The 18,857-nt window shown below is 45.9% G+C and overlaps 1 protein-coding gene across 4 annotated transcripts in view; it reads right to left on the minus strand.

The window, feature by feature from the left end:
* Positions 1-17,291, minus strand: part of DNASE2B (deoxyribonuclease 2 beta) — a 37,267-nt gene extending 19,976 nt beyond the window's left edge. For 3 of the 4 annotated variants that reach the window (XM_068242456.1, XM_068242458.1, XM_068242455.1), the window contains exon 1: positions 17,133-17,291. In XM_068242456.1, coding sequence (XP_068098557.1) covers positions 17,133-17,242 — 110 coding nt within the window. In that variant the 5' untranslated portion in view covers positions 17,243-17,291. Of the gene's footprint in view, positions 1-14,591; positions 14,736-17,132 lie in introns of those variants that run through there. The other variant, XM_068242457.1, reaches the window with a different exon arrangement.
* Positions 17,292-18,857: the final 1,566 nt, after the last annotated feature.

The raw sequence follows: 18,857 nt of genomic DNA on the forward strand, positions 1-18,857 counted from the left end.
TCTCTCAGACATGGGTGAGAAATCAGAGACCATGAAATAACTGTCACAGTTATTTTACCTTATTAATTATTAAAGCTGCCCTATTTCATTCTCTCATTCTTGCAAGTGACTGATCCAAATTTGGTTTATCATAACCTCTTTCTAAAAAGTGACCAAATATTTCCTCTGCTTGACTTTCAATGTCCTCATCTCTAAAATTGTTTCTCCTCAGTCTTAAAAACTGACTGTATGGAATAGTGTTTTTTTTATGGGTAGGGTGGTAGCTAGAGTTACGCAGGACTGAGTTTGTGGCCGAGCTCTTCCTGTACCCCTTAGTAACCAGGGCTCCTTTGTGAACTTCAATCTGTAAGTCCAGGAATGTAATTTGAGAACTCCCCGCTCACCAGTGAACAGCATATTCACGTTGTTCTGGACCAAATACTCTAAAAAAAAGTCAAAACAGTCCCTGGTGGACCTCCAAATGACAAACACATCATCCAAGTACCTAGACCACGCCCCTCAGGTCACATCTATATGGGTTTCTTTCCCCATAGATAAATTCCGCCTCCCATTTTTCCCCAAAAATATTTGCAAACGTAGGTGCTACCGAAATTACCCATTGCTGTCCCAGCGATTTGTCTAAACCACTCACCCCAAAACGAAATGCATTAGGGTTAACACAAATTTAAGGCAATGTCCAATAAAATCACTCTCGGGCCTATCAACAAGCTTAGTTAGTTGCATGTAGCATATCTAGCACAGCTTCCACACCCAATTGCTATGGTATCCTGTTGTACAGGTTTACCATGTCAATGGCTGCGAGGCAGTCTTCATGCCTCTGCATCTTCATCGACTATCTGAAGAACATGTGTCGCGTCCTTAAGGTAAGACTGAATGTGGGTTAGGAGGGGTTGGAGGACGTGATCCAGATACTTTGAGAGGGGCTCAGTCACGGAGCCCCTCCCTGAGACAAAGGGTCTGCATGGGGGGTCCACCAGGAACTTGTGGACTTTTGGCAGAACATAAATTACAGGCTTCTTTGAAAAGGGAAAATGTTTAAATGTTCACAGTAAAATTATCACGGCTTTCATTGTGAAAAAAGACACCGAGCACGAACAAAGTCACTGCAAATATTGTGTCGTGCGTATGGACCTTCAGGCACACTGATTGGTTCAAGGAACTCATGATCCCTTGCACCAATCATTGTTACTTGGGATGGGGGCATCAGGGGGCTGTGAAATCTTTTTTATTATTATTTTTTTTTTATATATATCTTTTATTTTAACCACTTGCCGACCGCCCACAGCCCATGGGCGGCGGCAAAGTGGACGCCTTAAGGACCGCAATACGCCTGACGGCGGCGGGTCCTTAAGGCGTGTCCGGGGAGCGATCGCGTCATCTATGACGCGCGCTCCCCGCGGCGAAAGGTCCCGCCCACCTTGCCCGATACCCCGCCGGCCAATTAGCAGCGCCGGCGGGGTTTAAAAATACGATCTGGCCAATAGTATTGTATAATACACTTTGTTTACGTAACAAAGTGTATTATACAGGCTGCCTCCTCCTCCTCTGCACGCATCTTCGCACGGATCTCGGAGGAGGAGGCAGCCCTGTTAGAGCAAGCACAGAACAGGTTTTTTACACCCACAGACCCCCCGATCGCCCACCCCAGCCTTCAGAACCCCCCCTGACCACCCCAGCAGACCCAAGTTTGCACCCAAGCACCCCCTAATAAACCTATCAATCACCCCCTGCCACTATCTGCCGACGCTATTATTTAGATTAGGTCCCTAACTGCCCCCTAGGGTCCCTTGATCACCCCCCCCCCCCTACCCTCAGATCCCCCCAGACCCCCCCCCCCCAGCCCCCCACCCCTGTATACTGTACTGCATCTGCCTCACCCACTGACCACCTGTCTATCACCTGTCTCTCACTTGTCTATCACCCCTTGTCACCACCACCCATCAGAGCAGACCCTAAACTGTCCCTTGGGGGCACCTGATCACCCACCCAGACCCCCAGATTGTCCTCAGACCCCCCCCTGATAACCTCCCCAGTGCATTGTTTACATCTATTCTCCCCTGTAATCACTCACTGACCTCCCATCGGTCACCCCCTGTGTCTGCCACCCATCAGATCAGGACCCAATCTGCCCCGTGCGGGCACCTAATCAACCCCCCTCACCCTCAGATCGCCCTCAGACCCCCCCCCCCCCCCCCCCAATCACCTTCCCAGTGCATTGTATTTGATTGTGCTGTCATATTGTGCTGTCATTGTATTTGATTGTCCCGTAATTGTATTTGATTGTCCCGTGATTGGCCTGTGATTGTCCCGTGATTGGCCTGTGATTGTCCCGTGACTGGCCTGTGATTGTCCCGTGATTGGCCTGTGATTGTCCCGTGATTGGCCTGTGATTGTCCCGTGATTGTCCCGTGATTGGCCCGTGATTGGCCTGTGATTGTCCCGTGATTGGCCTGTGATTGCCCCGTGATTGGCCTGTGATTGGCCCGTGATTGGCCTGTGATTGTCCCGTGATTGGCCTGTGATTGTCCCGTGATTGGCCTGTGATTGTCCCGTGATTGGCCTGTGATTGGCTTTGATTGTCCCGTGATTGGCCTGTGATTGTTTCTGATTGCTTCTGATTCCCCACTCGCCACCACCCCCCTGTCACTATCCTAGTGATCTAAAAACAGTGATCAGTGGAAACTGTCACTTTTTTAGTATCACTAGTGTTAGCAGTTAGGCCAGTTAGCTAGGCCCCTTTGTTAGTGTCAGTTAGTGCTCAGCCCACTGCACCACAGTCACTAATTAGCGTCATCACTGTCGCTAATCAACATTGTTACTATATAGTATCTGTAAGTGATCATTACTGATCGCAGTCAGATCTATTAGGGTCACTAGGATCCACTAAAAAACGCAGTGTTTGCCCGATCAGGTCTGATCGCTCGCCTGCACTTGCGTTCAGCCCACCCCACCGCAGTGACAGAATTTTTTTTTCTGATCACTGCAAAAACCACTGTACACTAGCTGTGCACTGTAAACATCAGTTTTGATTTTTTTTTTAATCAAAACTCAGTGATCACAGCTTTCTACCGCTCAAATACTCCCTTTCGCTAAGTAGGTGCTCTTTTTTCTGGGTAGTCTCAGAGGAATACCCCCTAAATTTAGCAGTCCACCATGGCAAAAAAGTGGTATTCCGATGATGAGGTTCTCAGGTACATGGCCCAGTCGGATGAGGACGATTGGGACGAACCATTCGACGAATCATCTGGGTCAGAGTTTGTACCTGAATTGAGCAGTGGCTCACTGACCGATAGTGATGACGAGGTTGAGGTCCCGGCTAGAGCCAGCCGTACCACACCCCATGTCGTTGGACCGCAGGTGGCGCAGGATCAGCCTCAAGGGCAGCAGAGTGGTGCTCGTGCTGGTCTGAGATTTCATGGTGGGGCAGGCAGCACAACATCTCCTGGACCTAGAACCAGTACTTCCGTACACCCTGGTGAAGTGGCGAGCACCAGCGTGGAAGTTGAAACTGGTTCGGTGGCACGTGTAGTAACACCCCAGTCGCAGCCATCAAGTAGACGGGCCCGTACTACCCCTAGTTTACCAGAGGTGCTGGCAAATCCAAATTGGCAATCCCCTGATACCGCCGCACCCGTACTGCCCCCTTTCACCGCCCAGTCTGGAGTCCAGGTGATGACAGATAATCTAGGATCGCCCCTAGACTTTTTTTTATCTGTTCATCACCCAGGATCTCTTAGACCTAGTCGTGGCAGAGACCAACCGTAAAGCCACACAATTTCTAACCGCCAATCCGAATGTCTTCCTTGCCCAGCCATTTCGGTGGAAACCAGTCCAAGTTTCCGAACTTAAAATTTTTTTGGGCCTTCTCTTAAACATGGGTCAAATCAAACAAAATGTGTTGCGGTCTTATTGGTCTACAGACCCATCACAACATGTTCCCTTGTACTCTGCTGCCATGTCCAGGACACGATTTGAGAACATCCTGCGCTTCCTGCACTTCAATGATGATGAAACCTGTCATGAAAGTGACCACCCTGCTTTTGACCGGCTCCACAAAATGCGGCCCCTCATAGACCACCTGTCATCAAAATTTGCAGATGCTTATACCCCTGAACAGCAAATCTGCGTAGATGAGTCCCTCATACGTTTTACCGGGCGCCTTGGCATCAAACAGTACATCCCAAGCAAGCGCGCCCGGTATGGGGTGAAACTGTATAAGCTCTGTGAAAGGGCCACAGGCTATACATCTTATTTTAGAGTCTATGAGGGAAAAGACTCCAAATTGGAGCCGGTCGGATGCTACCTGGGGAGCAGTGGAAAGGTTGTGTGGGACTTGGCGTCACCCTTGTTCCAGAAGGGGTACCATCTTTATGTGGACAATTACTACTCAAGTGTGGCCCTCTATCAGCACTTAAAGTTAGAAGGAATCCGATGCTGTGGCACCGTGCGGCATAGTCGCCGGGGCTTCCCCCAACGGCTCATTACCACCAAACTTCAACGGGGGCAGAGGGCCGCATTGAGTGCTGACGACCTGCTCGCGGTGAAATGGAAGGACAAGAGGGACGTTTACTTTCTGTCCACCATTCACGCAGACACGACAGTCCAAATTCAACGGCGAACTGAGGTCATTGAAAAACCCCTTGTCGTCCACGAGTATAATACCAACATGGGAGGGGTGGACTTCAATGACCAGAGGTTAGCGCCCTATTTACTTTCCCGCAAAACAAGGCGCTGGTATAAAAAAGTGTCCTTTTATTTAATTCAATTGGCAGTTTACAACAGCTTTGTTCTCTACAGTAAGGCTGGGAGAACTGGATCGTTTCTACAATTTCAGAGACAGATCACTATGGAACTCCTGTATCCAGGAGGTGCCCGGGCCCAACCCCAAGATGCAACTAGCAGGCTGCATGGAAGGCATTACGCCTATCCGATTCCAAGTACCCCAGGTCACCGAATCCGAAGAAAACGCTGTCGTGTCTGCAGCAGGGCTGGAACAAGGCGTGACACCACTGTTTATTGTCCCCGCTGCCCTGACCAGCCTGGACTATGCCTAGGGGAGTGTTTTGAGAGGTACCATGAGCAGGTACACTATTAGAGAGTAGGGAACTACAGACACAGCGGTAGGCACACAAGGGTCTCTCAGTGCTATTTCACACTGCTGCGATGCGTTAGGGCAAAATGCCTAGCGAAAGTCACACTTTGCGGTCCCCCCCTACGCCGGAAGTGCTTGACTTAACACTAGTGCATGCCTACGTTACTGCGTGGCTTCTGTGGCAATTTCGATCGGCCCGGAAGTCATGTTAGTCTATGGCGACGCAGTTCATTACTAGGCCGAATGCTACTCTTGTGGTATTCCCTGAAGGTCTGTTTTGGACGATACGGTGCGGCAGGCTCGACCCACCGGATATGTCAATATGCAGTGTGAAACCAAACATCTGGTTTTGAGAGAGCGTAATACACAGGGCTGCCAGAAACCTCTCCTTTCACTTGGGACAAAATGCGTAATGTACTTCGCCACAACTCTGTGCGATTTGCACTTCGCACATTGTCCCATGGGGGAGGAGAGGTTTGTCCTCGGGAGGTAAGTTAAAAAAAAACAAAAAAAAACAAAAAACAGGTAAGCAAAGAAGCTAATGTTTAGTTTGCAATGTTAAGGTTTTTATTAAAAAAGTTCAGTTTATTAATGTTAATGAAGTAATTGCTTTGCTGCTTGCCTGTTTTTTGTTTTTTTTTTTGTATTTTTTTTCCTTTTTCCATCCAATAACCTTCCAGGTGGACCGAGCGAACGACTAACCAGCTGCAGCACTGATGGTGCATCCTGACAGAACATTGCGCGTCTGTCAGCTTACACATAAGTCGGTGCATGCAGCGCTGCAGGACGAGATTTCTCCTCCGCAGTCAAAAAGATACGTTTGCCGAGGCATATGGGCCGAGGAGTGGTGTTGGGGATTCATATGCTTTGGCAAACACTTTGTATCAAAAAAGAACTCTGGCAATGATTTGTTCATCCACATCGATCGGTGTGAATGGATAAATCAGGTTTGCCAGGGCATACGAGCTGGTGGGTTTGGATTTTTGGGGCGGCAGCTCCTATGTCCTGGCAGACGCCTTCTCCTCCTTTTTGTATTGTTTTGTCTTTTTTCTTCTCTCTTTTTTCTATCCAGACCGACCAATCAGCTGCAGCACTGATGGTGCATCCTGACAGAACAATGCGCGTCTGTCAGCTTACACATAAGTCGGTGCATGCAGCGCTGCAGGACGAGATTTCTCCTCCGCAGTCAAAAAGATACGTTTGCCGAGGCATATGGGCCGAGGAGTGGTGTTGGGGATTCATATGCTTTGGCAAACACTTTGTATCAAAAAAGAACTCTGGCAATGATTTGTTCATCCACATCGATCGGTGTGAATGGATAAATCAGGTTTGCCAGGGCATACGAGCTGGTGGGTTTGGATTTTTGGGGCGGCAGCTCCTATGTCCTGGCAGACGCCTTCCTCTTTTTTTTTTTTTTTTTTCTCCAAAATTTTTTGGCAGATATTTTTTCATCCACATTGATTGATTGTTTGACGTTAATTTTTCCTTTCAGCCCACAGTGCATTACCCTTATGCCCAATATAAGGAGTATAGCAGAAACTCCTAATACTGGCCATACATGTAATGATTGCAGAGACCCTAAAATGCCAGGACAGACCCCACGAATGATGCCATTTTGGAAAGAGGACACCCAAAAGTATTCCGTGAGGTGCATGGTGAGTTCATAGAATGTTTTATTTTTTGTCACAAGTTAGCAGAAATTGTGGTTTTGTGGTTTTTTTTCGTTTTTTCACAAAATGTCATTTTCCGCTAACTTGTGACAAAAAATAACATTTTCTATGAACTCACCATGGCCCTCATGGAATACCTTAGCGTGTATTCTTTCCAAAATGGGGTCATTTGTGGGGTTTGTTAACTGTCCTGGCAAGTGGGCGGGGTGCTAAATTTTGAGCACCCCTGTAAAGCCTAAAGGTACTCATTGGACTCTGGGCCCCTTAGCGCAGTTAGGGTGCAAAAAAGTGCCACACATGTGGTATCGCCGTACTCGGGAGAAGTAGTACAATGTGTTTTGTGGTGTATTTTTACACATACCCATGCTGGGTGGGAGAAATACCTCTGTAAATGACAATCTTTTGATTTTTTTACACACAATTGTCCATTTACAGAGTTATTTCTCCCACCCAGCATGGGTATGTGTAAAAATACACCCCAAAACACATTGTACTACTTCTCCCGAGTACGGCGATACCACATGTGTGGCACTTTTTTGCACCCTAACTGCGCTAAAGGGCCCAAAGTCCAATGAGTACCTTTAGGATTTCACAGGTCATTTTGCGGAATTTGATTTCCAGACTACTCCTCACGGTTTAGGGCCCCTAAAATGCCAGGGCAGTATAGGAACCCCACAAATGACCCCATTTTAGAAAGAAGACACCCCAAGGTATTCCGTTAGGAGTATGGTAAGTTCATAGAAGATTTTATTTTTTGTCAAAAGTTAGCGGAAAATTGATTTTTATTGTTTTTTTCACAAAGTGTCATTTTCCACTAACTTGTGACAAAAAATAAAATCTTCTATGAACTCACCATACTCCTAACGGAATACCTTGGGGTGTCTTCTTTCTAAAATGGGGTCATTTGTGGGGTTCCTATACTGCCCTGGCATTTTAGGGGCCCTAAACCGTGAGGAGTAGTCTGGAAATCAAATTCCGCAAAATGACCTGTGAAATCCTAAAGGTACTCATTGGACTTTGGGCCCTTTAGCGCAGTTAGGGTGCAAAAAAGTGCCACACATGTGGTATTGCCGTACTCGGGAGAAGTAGTAAAATGTGTTTTGGGGTGTATTTTTACACATACCCATGCTGGGTGGGAGAAATAACTCTGTAAATGGACAATTGTGTGTAAAAAAATCAAAAGATTGTCATTTACAGAGGTATTTCTCCCACCCAGCATGGGTATGTGTAAAAATACACCCCAAAACACATTGTACTACTTCTCCCGAGTACGGCGATACCACATGTGTGGCACTTTTTTGCACCCTAACTGCGCTAAAGGGCCCAAAGTCCAATGAGTACCTTTAGGATTTCACAGGTCATTTTGCGGAATTTGATTTCCAGACTACTCCTCACGGTTTAGGGCCCCTAAAATGCCAGGGCAGTATAGGAACCCCACAAATGACCCCATTTTAGAAAGAAGACACCCCAAGGTATTCCGTTAGGAGTATGGTAAGTTCATAGAAGATTTTATTTTTTGTCAAAAGTTAGCGGAAAATTGATTTTTATTGTTTTTTTCACAAAGTGTCATTTTCCACTAACTTGTGACAAAAAATAAAATCTTCTATGAACTCACCATACTCCTAACGGAATACCTTGGGGTGTCTTCTTTCTAAAATGGGGTCATTTGTGGGGTTCCTATACTGCCCTGGCATTTTAGGGGCCCTAAACCGTGAGGAGTAGTCTGGAAATCAAATTCCGCAAAATGACCTGTGAAATCCTAAAGGTACTCATTGGACTTTGGGCCCTTTAGCGCAGTTAGGGTGCAAAAAAGTGCCACACATGTGGTATCGCCGTACTCGGGAGAAGTAGTACAATGTGTTTTGTGGTGTATTTTTACACATACCCATGCTGGGTGGGAGAAATACCTCTGTAAATGACAATCTTTTGATTTTTTTACACACAATTGTCCATTTACAGAGTTATTTCTCCCACCCAGCATGGGTATGTGTAAAAATACACCCCAAAACACATTGTACTACTTCTCCCGAGTACGGCGATACCACATGTGTGGCACTTTTTTGCACCCTAACTGCGCTAAAGGGCCCAAAGTCCAATGAGTACCTTTAGGATTTCACAGGTCATTTTGCGGAATTTGATTTCCAGACTACTCCTCACGGTTTAGGGCCCCTAAAATGCCAGGGCAGTATAGGAACCCCACAAATGACCCCATTTTAGAAAGAAGACACCCCAAGGTATTCCGTTAGGAGTATTGTAAGTTCATAGAAGATTTTATTTTTTGTCAAAAGTTAGCGGAAAATTGATTTTTATTGTTTTTTTCACAAAGTGTCATTTTCCACTAACTTGTGACAAAAAATAAAATCTTCTATGAACTCGCCATACACCTAACGGAATACCTTGGGGTGTCTTCTTTCTAAAATGGGGTCATTTGTGGGGTTCCTATACTGCCCTGGCATTTTAGGGGCCCTAAACCGTGAGGAGTAGTCTGGAAATCAAATTCCGCAAAATGACCTGTGAAATCCTAAAGGTACTCATTGGACTTTGGGCCCTTTAGCGCAGTTAGGGTGCAAAAAAGTGCCACACATGTGGTATCGCCGTACTCGGGAGAAGTAGTACAATGTGTTTTGGGGTGTATTTTTACACATACCCATGCTGGGTGGGAGAAATACCTCTGTAAATGACACTCTTTTGATTTTTTTACACACAATTGTCCATTTACAGAGTTATTTCTCCCACCCAGCATGGGTATGTGTAAAAATACACCCCAAAACACATTTTACTACTTCTCCCGAGTACGGCAATACCACATGTGTGGCACTTTTTTGCACCCTAACTGCGCTAAAGGGCCCAAAGTCCAATGAGTACCTTTAGGATTTCACAGGTCATTTTGCGGAATTTGATTTCCAGACTACTCCTCACGGTTTAGGGCCCCTAAAATGCCAGGGCAGTATAGGAACCCCACAAATGACCCCATTTTAGAAAGAAGACACCCCAAGGTATTCCGTTAGGTGTATGGCGAGTTCATAGAAGATTTTATTTTTTGTCACAAGTTAGTGGAAAATGACACTTTGTGAAAAAAACAATAAAAATCAATTTTCTGCTAATTTTTGACAAAAAATAAAATCTTCTATGAACTTACCATACTCCTAACGGAATACCTTGGGGTGTCTTCTTTCTAAAATGGGGTCATTTGTGGGGTTCCTATACTGCCCTGGCATTTTAGGAGCCCTAAACCGTGAGGAGTAGTCTGGAAATCAAATTCCGCAAAATGAACTGTGAAATCCTAAAGGTACTCATTGGACTTTGGGCCCTTTAGCGCAGTTAGGGTGCAAAAAAGTGCCACACATGTGGTATCGCCGTACTCGGGAGAAGTAGTACAATGTGTTTTGGGGTGTATTTTTACACATACCCATGCTGGGTGGGAGAAATAACTCTGTAAATGGACAATTGTGTGTAAAAAAATCAAAAGATTGTCATTTACAGAGGTATTTCTCCCACCCAGCATGGGTATGTGTAAAAATACACCCCAAAACACATTATAGTACTTCTACTGAGTATGGCAATACCACATGTGTGGCACTTTTTTGCACCCTAACTGCGCTAAGGGGCAGGGCTGTATTTAGGGTTTGGGCTCCCCTAGGCACCCCAAACCTATGGCGCCCCCCCCCCCCCCCCCACCCCCGAGGGCGTTGGCGGCACGCGGTGCGTGCCGCGGCGAAAAATGGGCGTGGCCACATAATACAGTGGGCGTGTCCATAACATACAGTGGGTGTGACCAATTAAAACTTCCTAGTAAGAGTGCAGCCCAAAGTCAAAGGCCATGTTTTCTCCCCGGGTATGAGTAAAGTGACTAGGGTTGCAACGGTATGAAATTCCACGGTATGATAACCGTCAAAAAAAATACCACAGTATGACGGTATACGGTATTATGCAATTTTTTTGGACCAGGGCCCCACCTCCTTCCATTACATTTTGTGCCCCTCCACCCCAGTGTGGGGTGCCCCACTCCCTCGGGAACTGTAAAAAGGCTCACCCTATTCCTGCAAAAGTCCTGATGGCGTGATAGGTGTAGCTAGTAATAGGTGGTCGCAGCATAGGTAGCTAGGGATAGGTGAAGCCAGGGATAAGTGTGGCCAGAAATAGGTGGCCGCTGTATAGGTAGCCAGGAATAGATGTAGCCAGTAGTTGGTGGCCGCTGTATAGGTAGCCAGGAATAGATGTAGCCAGTAGTTGGTGGCCGCTGTATAGGTAGCCAGGGATAGGTGTGGCCAGAAATAGGTGGCCGCTGTATAGGTAGCCAGGGATAGATGAAGCCAGTAGTAGGTGGTCGCAGTATAGGTAGCCAGGGATAGGTGTAGCCAGAAATAGGTGGCCGCTGTATAGGTAGCCAGGGATAGGTGTAGCCAGTAGTAGGTGGCCGCAGTATAGGTAGCCAGGGATAGGTGTAGCCAGTAGTAGGTGGCCGCTGTATAGGTAGCCAGGGATAGATGTAGCCAGTAGTAGGTGGCCATAGTATAGGTAGCCAGGGATAGGTGTAGCCAGTAGTAGGTGGCTGCAGCATAGGTAGCCAGGGATGAGTGTAGCCAGTAGTAGGTGGCTGCAGCATAGGTAGCCAGGGATAGGTGTAGCCAGTTGTAGGTGGCCGCTGTATAGGTAGCCAGGGATAGATGTAGCCAGTAGTAGGTGGCCACAGTATAGGTAGCCAGGGATAGGTGTAGCCAGTAGTAGGTGGCCGCAGTATAGGTAGCCAGGGATAGGTGTAGCCAGTAGTAGGTTGCCACAGTATAGGTAGCCAGGGATAGGTTTAGCCAGAAATAGGTGGCCGCAGTACAGGTAGCCAGGGATAGGTGTAGCCAGAAATAGGTGGCCGCAGTATAGGTAGCCAGGGATAGGTGTAGCCAGAAATAGGTGGCCGCAGTATAGGTAGCCAGGGAATTGTTCTAATGACTGCATCTGCTCAGATACTGATAAAGAATCGTACAAGGATTTGTAGACAGTCCCTATTCAGTATATGGCAGGCTCTTGTGTACAGCGCCCAGCCACCAACCTCTACCCCTCCCCAAGTGTTCTGTACTGTAGTGATGCTGGAGGAGTCTGCAGAGCCAGTTCTGCTCCATCAGAGATGGACAGCGTGAGTGTAATAAGCTGAGGCTGGGAGCACACTGTATGTCCGTTTTCTGTACGTGTTTTCTGCACACCATGTGTGTCTGTATGTGTGAAAACATGCAATTTTTATCACAGGAGCTAATGTAATTGATCGAGAAAATGCGTGCAGTGGTTTGCTGCGGTCTGTTCTGATCTGCATGGGGAAAACACATTCAAGTGTGCACTAGCCAATTGATTAACATTGGTTCTCCGGTTACCTGTGCAGAAAGTGAAGGGGGTAGGGGGGCCCCATCCAAAGTTTCGCAGGGGGGCCCAGTGACTTCTAGTTACGCCCCTGCTGGGCCCCCTTGCAAAAATTTGGATGGGGTCCCCCCCATAGGTGCCAAATAATCGTAATGCGGCAATGTTTCACCATAAAATAATCGCAATGTGGGCAACATTTCAGCAGAGAATAACCGCAATGAGGGCAACATTTCACCAGAGAATAATCGCAATGAGGGCAACATTTCAGCAGAGAATAATCGCAATGAGGGCAACATTTCAGCAGAGAATAATCGCAATGAGGGCAACATTTCACCAGAGAATAATCGCAATGAGGGCAACATTTCACCAGAGAATAATCGCAATGAGGGCAACATTTCACCAGAGAATAATCGCAATGAGGGCAACATTTCACCAGAGAATAATCGCAATGAGGGCAACATTTCACCAGAGAATAATCGCAATGAGGGCAACATTTCACCAGAGAATAATCGCAGTGAGGGCAACATTTCACCAGAGAATAATCGCAGTGAGGGCAACATTTCACCAGAGAATAATCGCAGTGAGTGCAACATTTCACTAGCGAATAATCCCAATGAGTGCAACATTTCAGCAGAGAATAATCACAACGTGGGCAGTTTTTCAGCAGAAAATGTCCCCAGTTTAGGTAGTAGGTTTATAGGTGTCCCCAGTTAGATAGTAGCTAGGTATATAGGTGTCCCCAGTTAGACAGTAGGTACATAGGTGTCCCCAGTTAGACAGTAGGTACATAGGTGTCCCCAGTTAGACAGTAGGTACATAGGTGTCCCCAGTTAGACAGTAGGTACATAGGTGTCCCCAGTTAGACAGTAGGTACATAGGTGTCCCCAGTTAGACAGTAGGTACATAGGTGTCCCCAGTTAGACAGTAGGTACATAGGTGTCCCCAGTTAGATAGTAGGTATATAGGTGTCCCCAGTTAGATAGTAGGTAGGTATATAGGTGTCCCCAGTTTAGGTAGTAGGTATATAGGTGTCCCCAGTTAGATAGTAGGTATATAGGTGTCCCCAGTTAGATAGTAGGTATATAGGTGTCCCCAGTTAGATAGTAGGTAGGTATATAGGTGTCCCCAGTTAGATAGTAGGTAGGTATATAGGTGTCCCCAGTTAGATAGTAGGTAGGTATATAGGTGTCCCCAGTTAGATAGTAGGTAGGTATATAGGTGTCCCCAGTTAGACAGTAGGTAGGTATATAGGTGTCCCCAGTTAGACAGTAGGTATATAGGTGTCCCCAGTTAGACAGTAGGTATTTAGGTGTCCCCAGTTAGACAGTAGGTATTTAGGTGTCCCCAGTTAGACAGTAGGTATTTAGGTGTCCCCAGTTTAGGTATAGGTAGTAGGTATATAGGTGTCCCCAGTTAGATAGTAGCTAGGTATATAGGTGTCCCCAGTTAGATAGTAGGTATATAGGTGTCTCCAGTTTAGGTAGTAGGTATATAGGTGTCCCCAGTTAGACAGTAGGTATATAGGTGTCCCCAGTTTAGGTATAGGTAGTAGGTATATAGGTGTCCCCAGTTAGATAGTAGGTAGGTATATAGGTGTCCCCAGTTTAGGTAGTAGGTATATAGGTGTCCCCAGTTAGATAGTAGGTACATAGCAGTCCACAGTTAGATAGTAGGTATATAGCAGTCCCCAGTTAGATAGTAGGTATATAGCAGTCCCCAGTTAGATAGTAGGTATATAGGTGTCCCCAGTTAGATAGTAGCTAGGTATATAGGTGTCCCCAGTTAGATAGTAGGTATATAGGTGTCCCCAGTTTAGGTAATAGGTATATAGGTGTCCCCAGTTAGATAGTAGGTATATAGGTGTCCCCAGTTAGATAGTAGGTATATAGGTGTCCCCAGTTAGATAGTAGGTATATAGGTGTCCCCAGTTAGACAGTAGGTATATAGGTGTCCCCAGTTTAGGTATAGGTAGTAGGTATATAGGTGTCCCCAGTTAGATAGTAGGTAGGTATATAGGTGTCCCCAGTTTAGGTAGTAGGTATATAGGTGTCCCCAGTTAGATAGTAGGTACATAGCAGTCCACAGTTAGATAGTAGGTATATAGCAGTCCCCAGTTAGATAGTAGGTATATAGCAGTCCCCAGTTAGATAGTAGGTATATAGGTGTCCCCAGTTAGATAGTAGCTAGGTATATAGGTGTCCCCAGTTAGATAGTAGGTATATAGGTGTCCCCAGTTTAGGTAATAGGTATATAGGTGTCCCCAGTTAGATAGTAGGTATATAGGTGTCCCCAGTTAGATAGTAGGTATATAGGTGTCCCCAGTTTAGGTAGTAGTATCAGTGCTGCAGCTAGCTAAATCAGCTTACACCAGCAGTGAAAGGGTTACACACTAGAGACAGAGAGATGCTGGACTGTGTGATCAGGGCTGACATGTGACAGGCAGATAAGGCAAATTAAGTTGAGAGGAGGTGTCCTCTTACCATGGAGAGTGCCCGTGATGTTTGTGCAGCCAGTGTCCCTCTCCCCTTGAGCTTGATGAGGCAGGAGGCTGGGATTGAGGGAGAAAACCTGACTCTGCGCAGAAAAGCTGCAGACATCAGGCAAGACAGGGACCCTTGCAGAGTCATTTTAGACGAGCTGCCTGCTAAGCTGTCAGTAAATGAATTATGCAGCTTCAGGTCGCACTTCCGACCCTGCCCGCCTGCAGTTCATTGGCCAGTGGTTTGCTCTGTCACACACTCACAGGCTCAGCCCCGCTGAAGAGGAGGTCGGGACTAAACCACTGCCAGGCATGGATGGGGAGGGCAGGTGCCAGCTGCAGCTACCCTGGGCTGGACCAGACTCGCCCCCAACCCCCCCTCCCTTAAAAAAAAAATAATAATCCAGAGGTCCACTCCAGAGGACCAGAGGAAAAATTTTAAATACATTAAATAACACACCATATAGGAGGCCGCCCCCCCCTGAGGGGCCGCCCATGGCACCGGCCCACGGGTGCCTCTTAAGAGATACGGCCCTGCTAAGGGGTCCAAAGTCCAATGAGCACCTTTAGGCTTTACAGGGGTGCTTACAATTTAGCACCCCCCAAAATGTCAGGACAGTAAACACACCCCACAAATGACCCCATTTTGGAAAGTAGACACTTCAAGGTATTCAGAGAGGGGCATGGTGAGTCCGTGGCAGATTTCATTTTTTTTTTGTCGCAAGTTAGCAGAAATGGAAACTTTTTTTTTTTTTTTTTTTGTCATTAAGTGTCATTTTCCGCTTACTTGTGACAAAAAATAATATCTTCTATGAACTCACTATGCCTCTCAGTGAATACTTTGGGATGTCTTCTTTCCAAAATGGGGTCATTTGGGGGGTATTTATACTATCCTGGAATTCTAGCCCCTCATGAAACATGACAGGGGGTCAGAAAAGTCATAGATGCTTGAAAATGGGAAAATTCACTTTTTGCACCATAGTTTGTAAACGCTATAACTTTTACCCAAACCAATAAATATACACTGAATGGTTTTTTTTTTAATCAAAAACATGTTTGTGCACATTTTTCGCGCTGCATGTATACAGAAATTTTACTTTATTTGAAAACTGTCAGCACAGAAAGTTAAAAAAATCATTTTTTTGCCAAAATTCATGTCTTTTTTGATGAATATAATAAAAAGTAAAAATCGCAGGAGCAATCAAATAGCACCAAAAGAAAGCTTTATTAGTGACAAGAAAAGGAGCCAAAATTCATTTAGGTGGTAGGTTGTATGAGCGAGCAATAAACCGTGAAAGCTGCAGTGGTCTGAATGGAAAAAAAGTGCCTGGTCCTTAAGGTTTAGAAAGACTGTGGTCCTCAAGTGGTTAAACAAGTTTGTTTACTTTTTTTTTTTTTTTCGAACAATGATCACTATAACAGTGGTCATTGAGGGACGCTGAAGACACTGATTGACCAAAGGATCACATGATCCCTCGGGCCATCCACTGTAGCCACTGGGTCAAGGAATCACATGATCCCTTTGACCAATCACTACTGCAGTGGAGGGGAGGGGGTTCTCACATGCATGTGCGCGCATACAATTTAATGAACCAGGAAGACATGTACTTCCTGTATGCATTTTTGGAGAACGACCGCTGTTACTAGAGGTAACAGCAATCAATTCTCACTTAACAGGCATAGATTGGCTCAGGGGACAAATGACACATTCCACCAATACCTCCTGAATCTCGGGCCTTTGGGATGTATTTATTATTTATTTATTGTATTTATAAAGCACCAACATATTACGCAGCGCTGATTGCGCATGTGCGGGTCACCTGGTGGAATGCACGGTTGTGATTATCACATCTGTGCAGTACAGCAACTGCAGCCCCAGGCGTGACTATCACATCCATGCGGCTGAAGTGGTTCAAAAAACATGCACCCCACCCCTTTAATAAGTGCTGCTTGCCTCTGTGACCCTCCGGGCCCCTCTTAATGAGAGCAACGCAGCATGAACATACATTGCCGTAGCTCCGCCCCCTCCTTCTCACTCTGCAGCATGTCAGCATGCGCAAGCTTTCCTCCATAAGGCGCCTATGTCACGTGACATGCATGGGCGCCTTATAGAGGAAAGCTGGTGCATGCTGCTATGCTGCAGTGTGAGGTGGTGGGAGTGGAGCAGTTATTTCCCACAATGCAACTAGGCTAACAGACAGGAAACTGTCGGGACCTAGGTCCTGACATCATACTGTGGGAGGGGTTTCACTGCAATATCAGCCATACAGACCCCCCAGATGATCTATTCAAGAAAATGTAATGATTTTTGGTGGGAAAAGGGGTATCAGCTACTGATTGGGATGAAGTTCAATCCTTGCTTACAGTTCCTCTTAAAGGGGCCAGAGATGGCTGGTGCAGAAAAGGTTAATGTGCAGCGCTAGTAAAGTATGAATAAAGGATAACAGTGCACAGTAATAACTTCCTGAAAAGATATTTTGTGCCTCCTGCCCTCCTGTCCTGAGTTTGGTTTCACTCCCTCGGCTGAGATAACAATACATACCAGTCCACAGGTTCTCCAGCCTCATTGCGGCATGAGATGTCCTCAGCGGCGACAGAGGCGGCACAGAGACATGCCAGCCACGCCAGCCACATCACATACACTCCAGACATGTCCTGTGTCCTCGAGAACGCTCGTAAAGAAGAAGTCCCATGGTTACTGTTCTGAATCGACAGCAGGAAGTCTAGTCATGTGACCGAGGGCTTGTGGCTTTGTATGAAACAAAAAAAAATACTGTATTTAAAAGGATAACTATCATTATGAGAGCCAAAGAGCATTGTTCAGATTAATCAATCATCTTTACTAATTTGAAGACACTGACTTGAAATCTGATTGCTGGGTGAAATGTCAATGGTAACATTTTAAAGGACAAGTGAAGCAAGAGGGATATGGAGGCTGCCATATTTATTTCCTTTTAAAGTGGACCTGAACTCTTGCTGCACAGGACAGAAGGAAAACGGAAATGCACCCTGTGTGTATTTAGAGAGTTTAGCCTGTCTAATTCCCCCTCATTTGTGACTAAACACAACTGTAATTTGTTCTAAAGGTATAGGGAGTAAGTAAGAGGTGGGGTAACCTACAATATGTATACCATAGAGGCAGTGTATATTTAGGATACATTTAATAAGAGGTACAACTTGGCCAGAGGTTGAAGAGGAATGACCTAAGTTAGAGTATTTGCTTGTTGGAAAAAGTAGGGAGTGTTTAAAGACTTCAAAGGTTGGAGAGTGACAGATGTGTTTTGGAAGGGGATTCCAGAGGAGGGGTAAAGCAAGTGAGAAATCTTGTATCCGTGTATGCAAGGATGTGGTTCTAGAAGAGAACAGAAGAAGGTTGTGTGTAGATCTGACAATGCACTTAGGATCTTATCTGGAAACTAGTGAGGAGATGTACAAAGGAGAGAGATTGTGGAGAGCTTTGTAGGTGAGGGTTAGACATATTTATTTTCCAGCTATTTCCTTTTCCTTTACTTGGACCAAGATTTATCCTTTCCTTGAATTAGGCCTCTCTGATTGCTCGGCAGCTAAATGGTCTCCCGGCTACTCCAAGGTGTTTTGCATAGACAGAGAACTGGTATAGTTCCACCACAAGCGTGTACATATTGTTGCGTCGCCGGTGAGTTGGGTGTCCAGGAGAGCTGGATGGCGGCTCTCCCTGCTGCTGCAAAACTCCCCGGCGGTGTTAAATACTATCCCCCCTCCAAGTTGCTGCAGCTCGAAGGGAGATGTAATTTGGGGTCCAACAACCGCCGGAGCCCCAAATTACCCTTACGCCTTTTGTGCGGCATAACATTGCTGCTATGGGGCGCCTGGTTCTAAAATTCAGATCACACTGGTCCTCTTTATCGTCATTTTGTTCTCCTTCATTTTAACATTTCAAAATAAGAAACATATATAATTTTAAATGGAAGAAATAACATTTAGGGTATATTAAATACATTTTTCAGTAGAAAAATACATATATTTACACAGGTCTGTACATGAGTCCTGAAAGAGGGACAAATAAGGGAGAAAAAGGCATTTAGTTCCCAAAGAGGGACTGTCTCTCTGAAAAAGGGACAGTTGGCAGCTATGGTTTACAGTAAAGCCTTGACCCAGGAAAACATGGTTATATTACTAGCATTATGACTAATTGACTATGCTTTCTCAGCAACATAAACCACGTTAGCATCCCTCCTGTTCTACAAATTCCTTTGAGTGGGTGGAAAAGGTTAAACCCACTCTGTAG

Source organism: Hyperolius riggenbachi, chromosome 6 (assembly GCF_040937935.1).
Source record: "Hyperolius riggenbachi isolate aHypRig1 chromosome 6, aHypRig1.pri, whole genome shotgun sequence".
Classification (NCBI taxonomy): Eukaryota; Metazoa; Chordata; class Amphibia; order Anura; family Hyperoliidae; genus Hyperolius; species Hyperolius riggenbachi.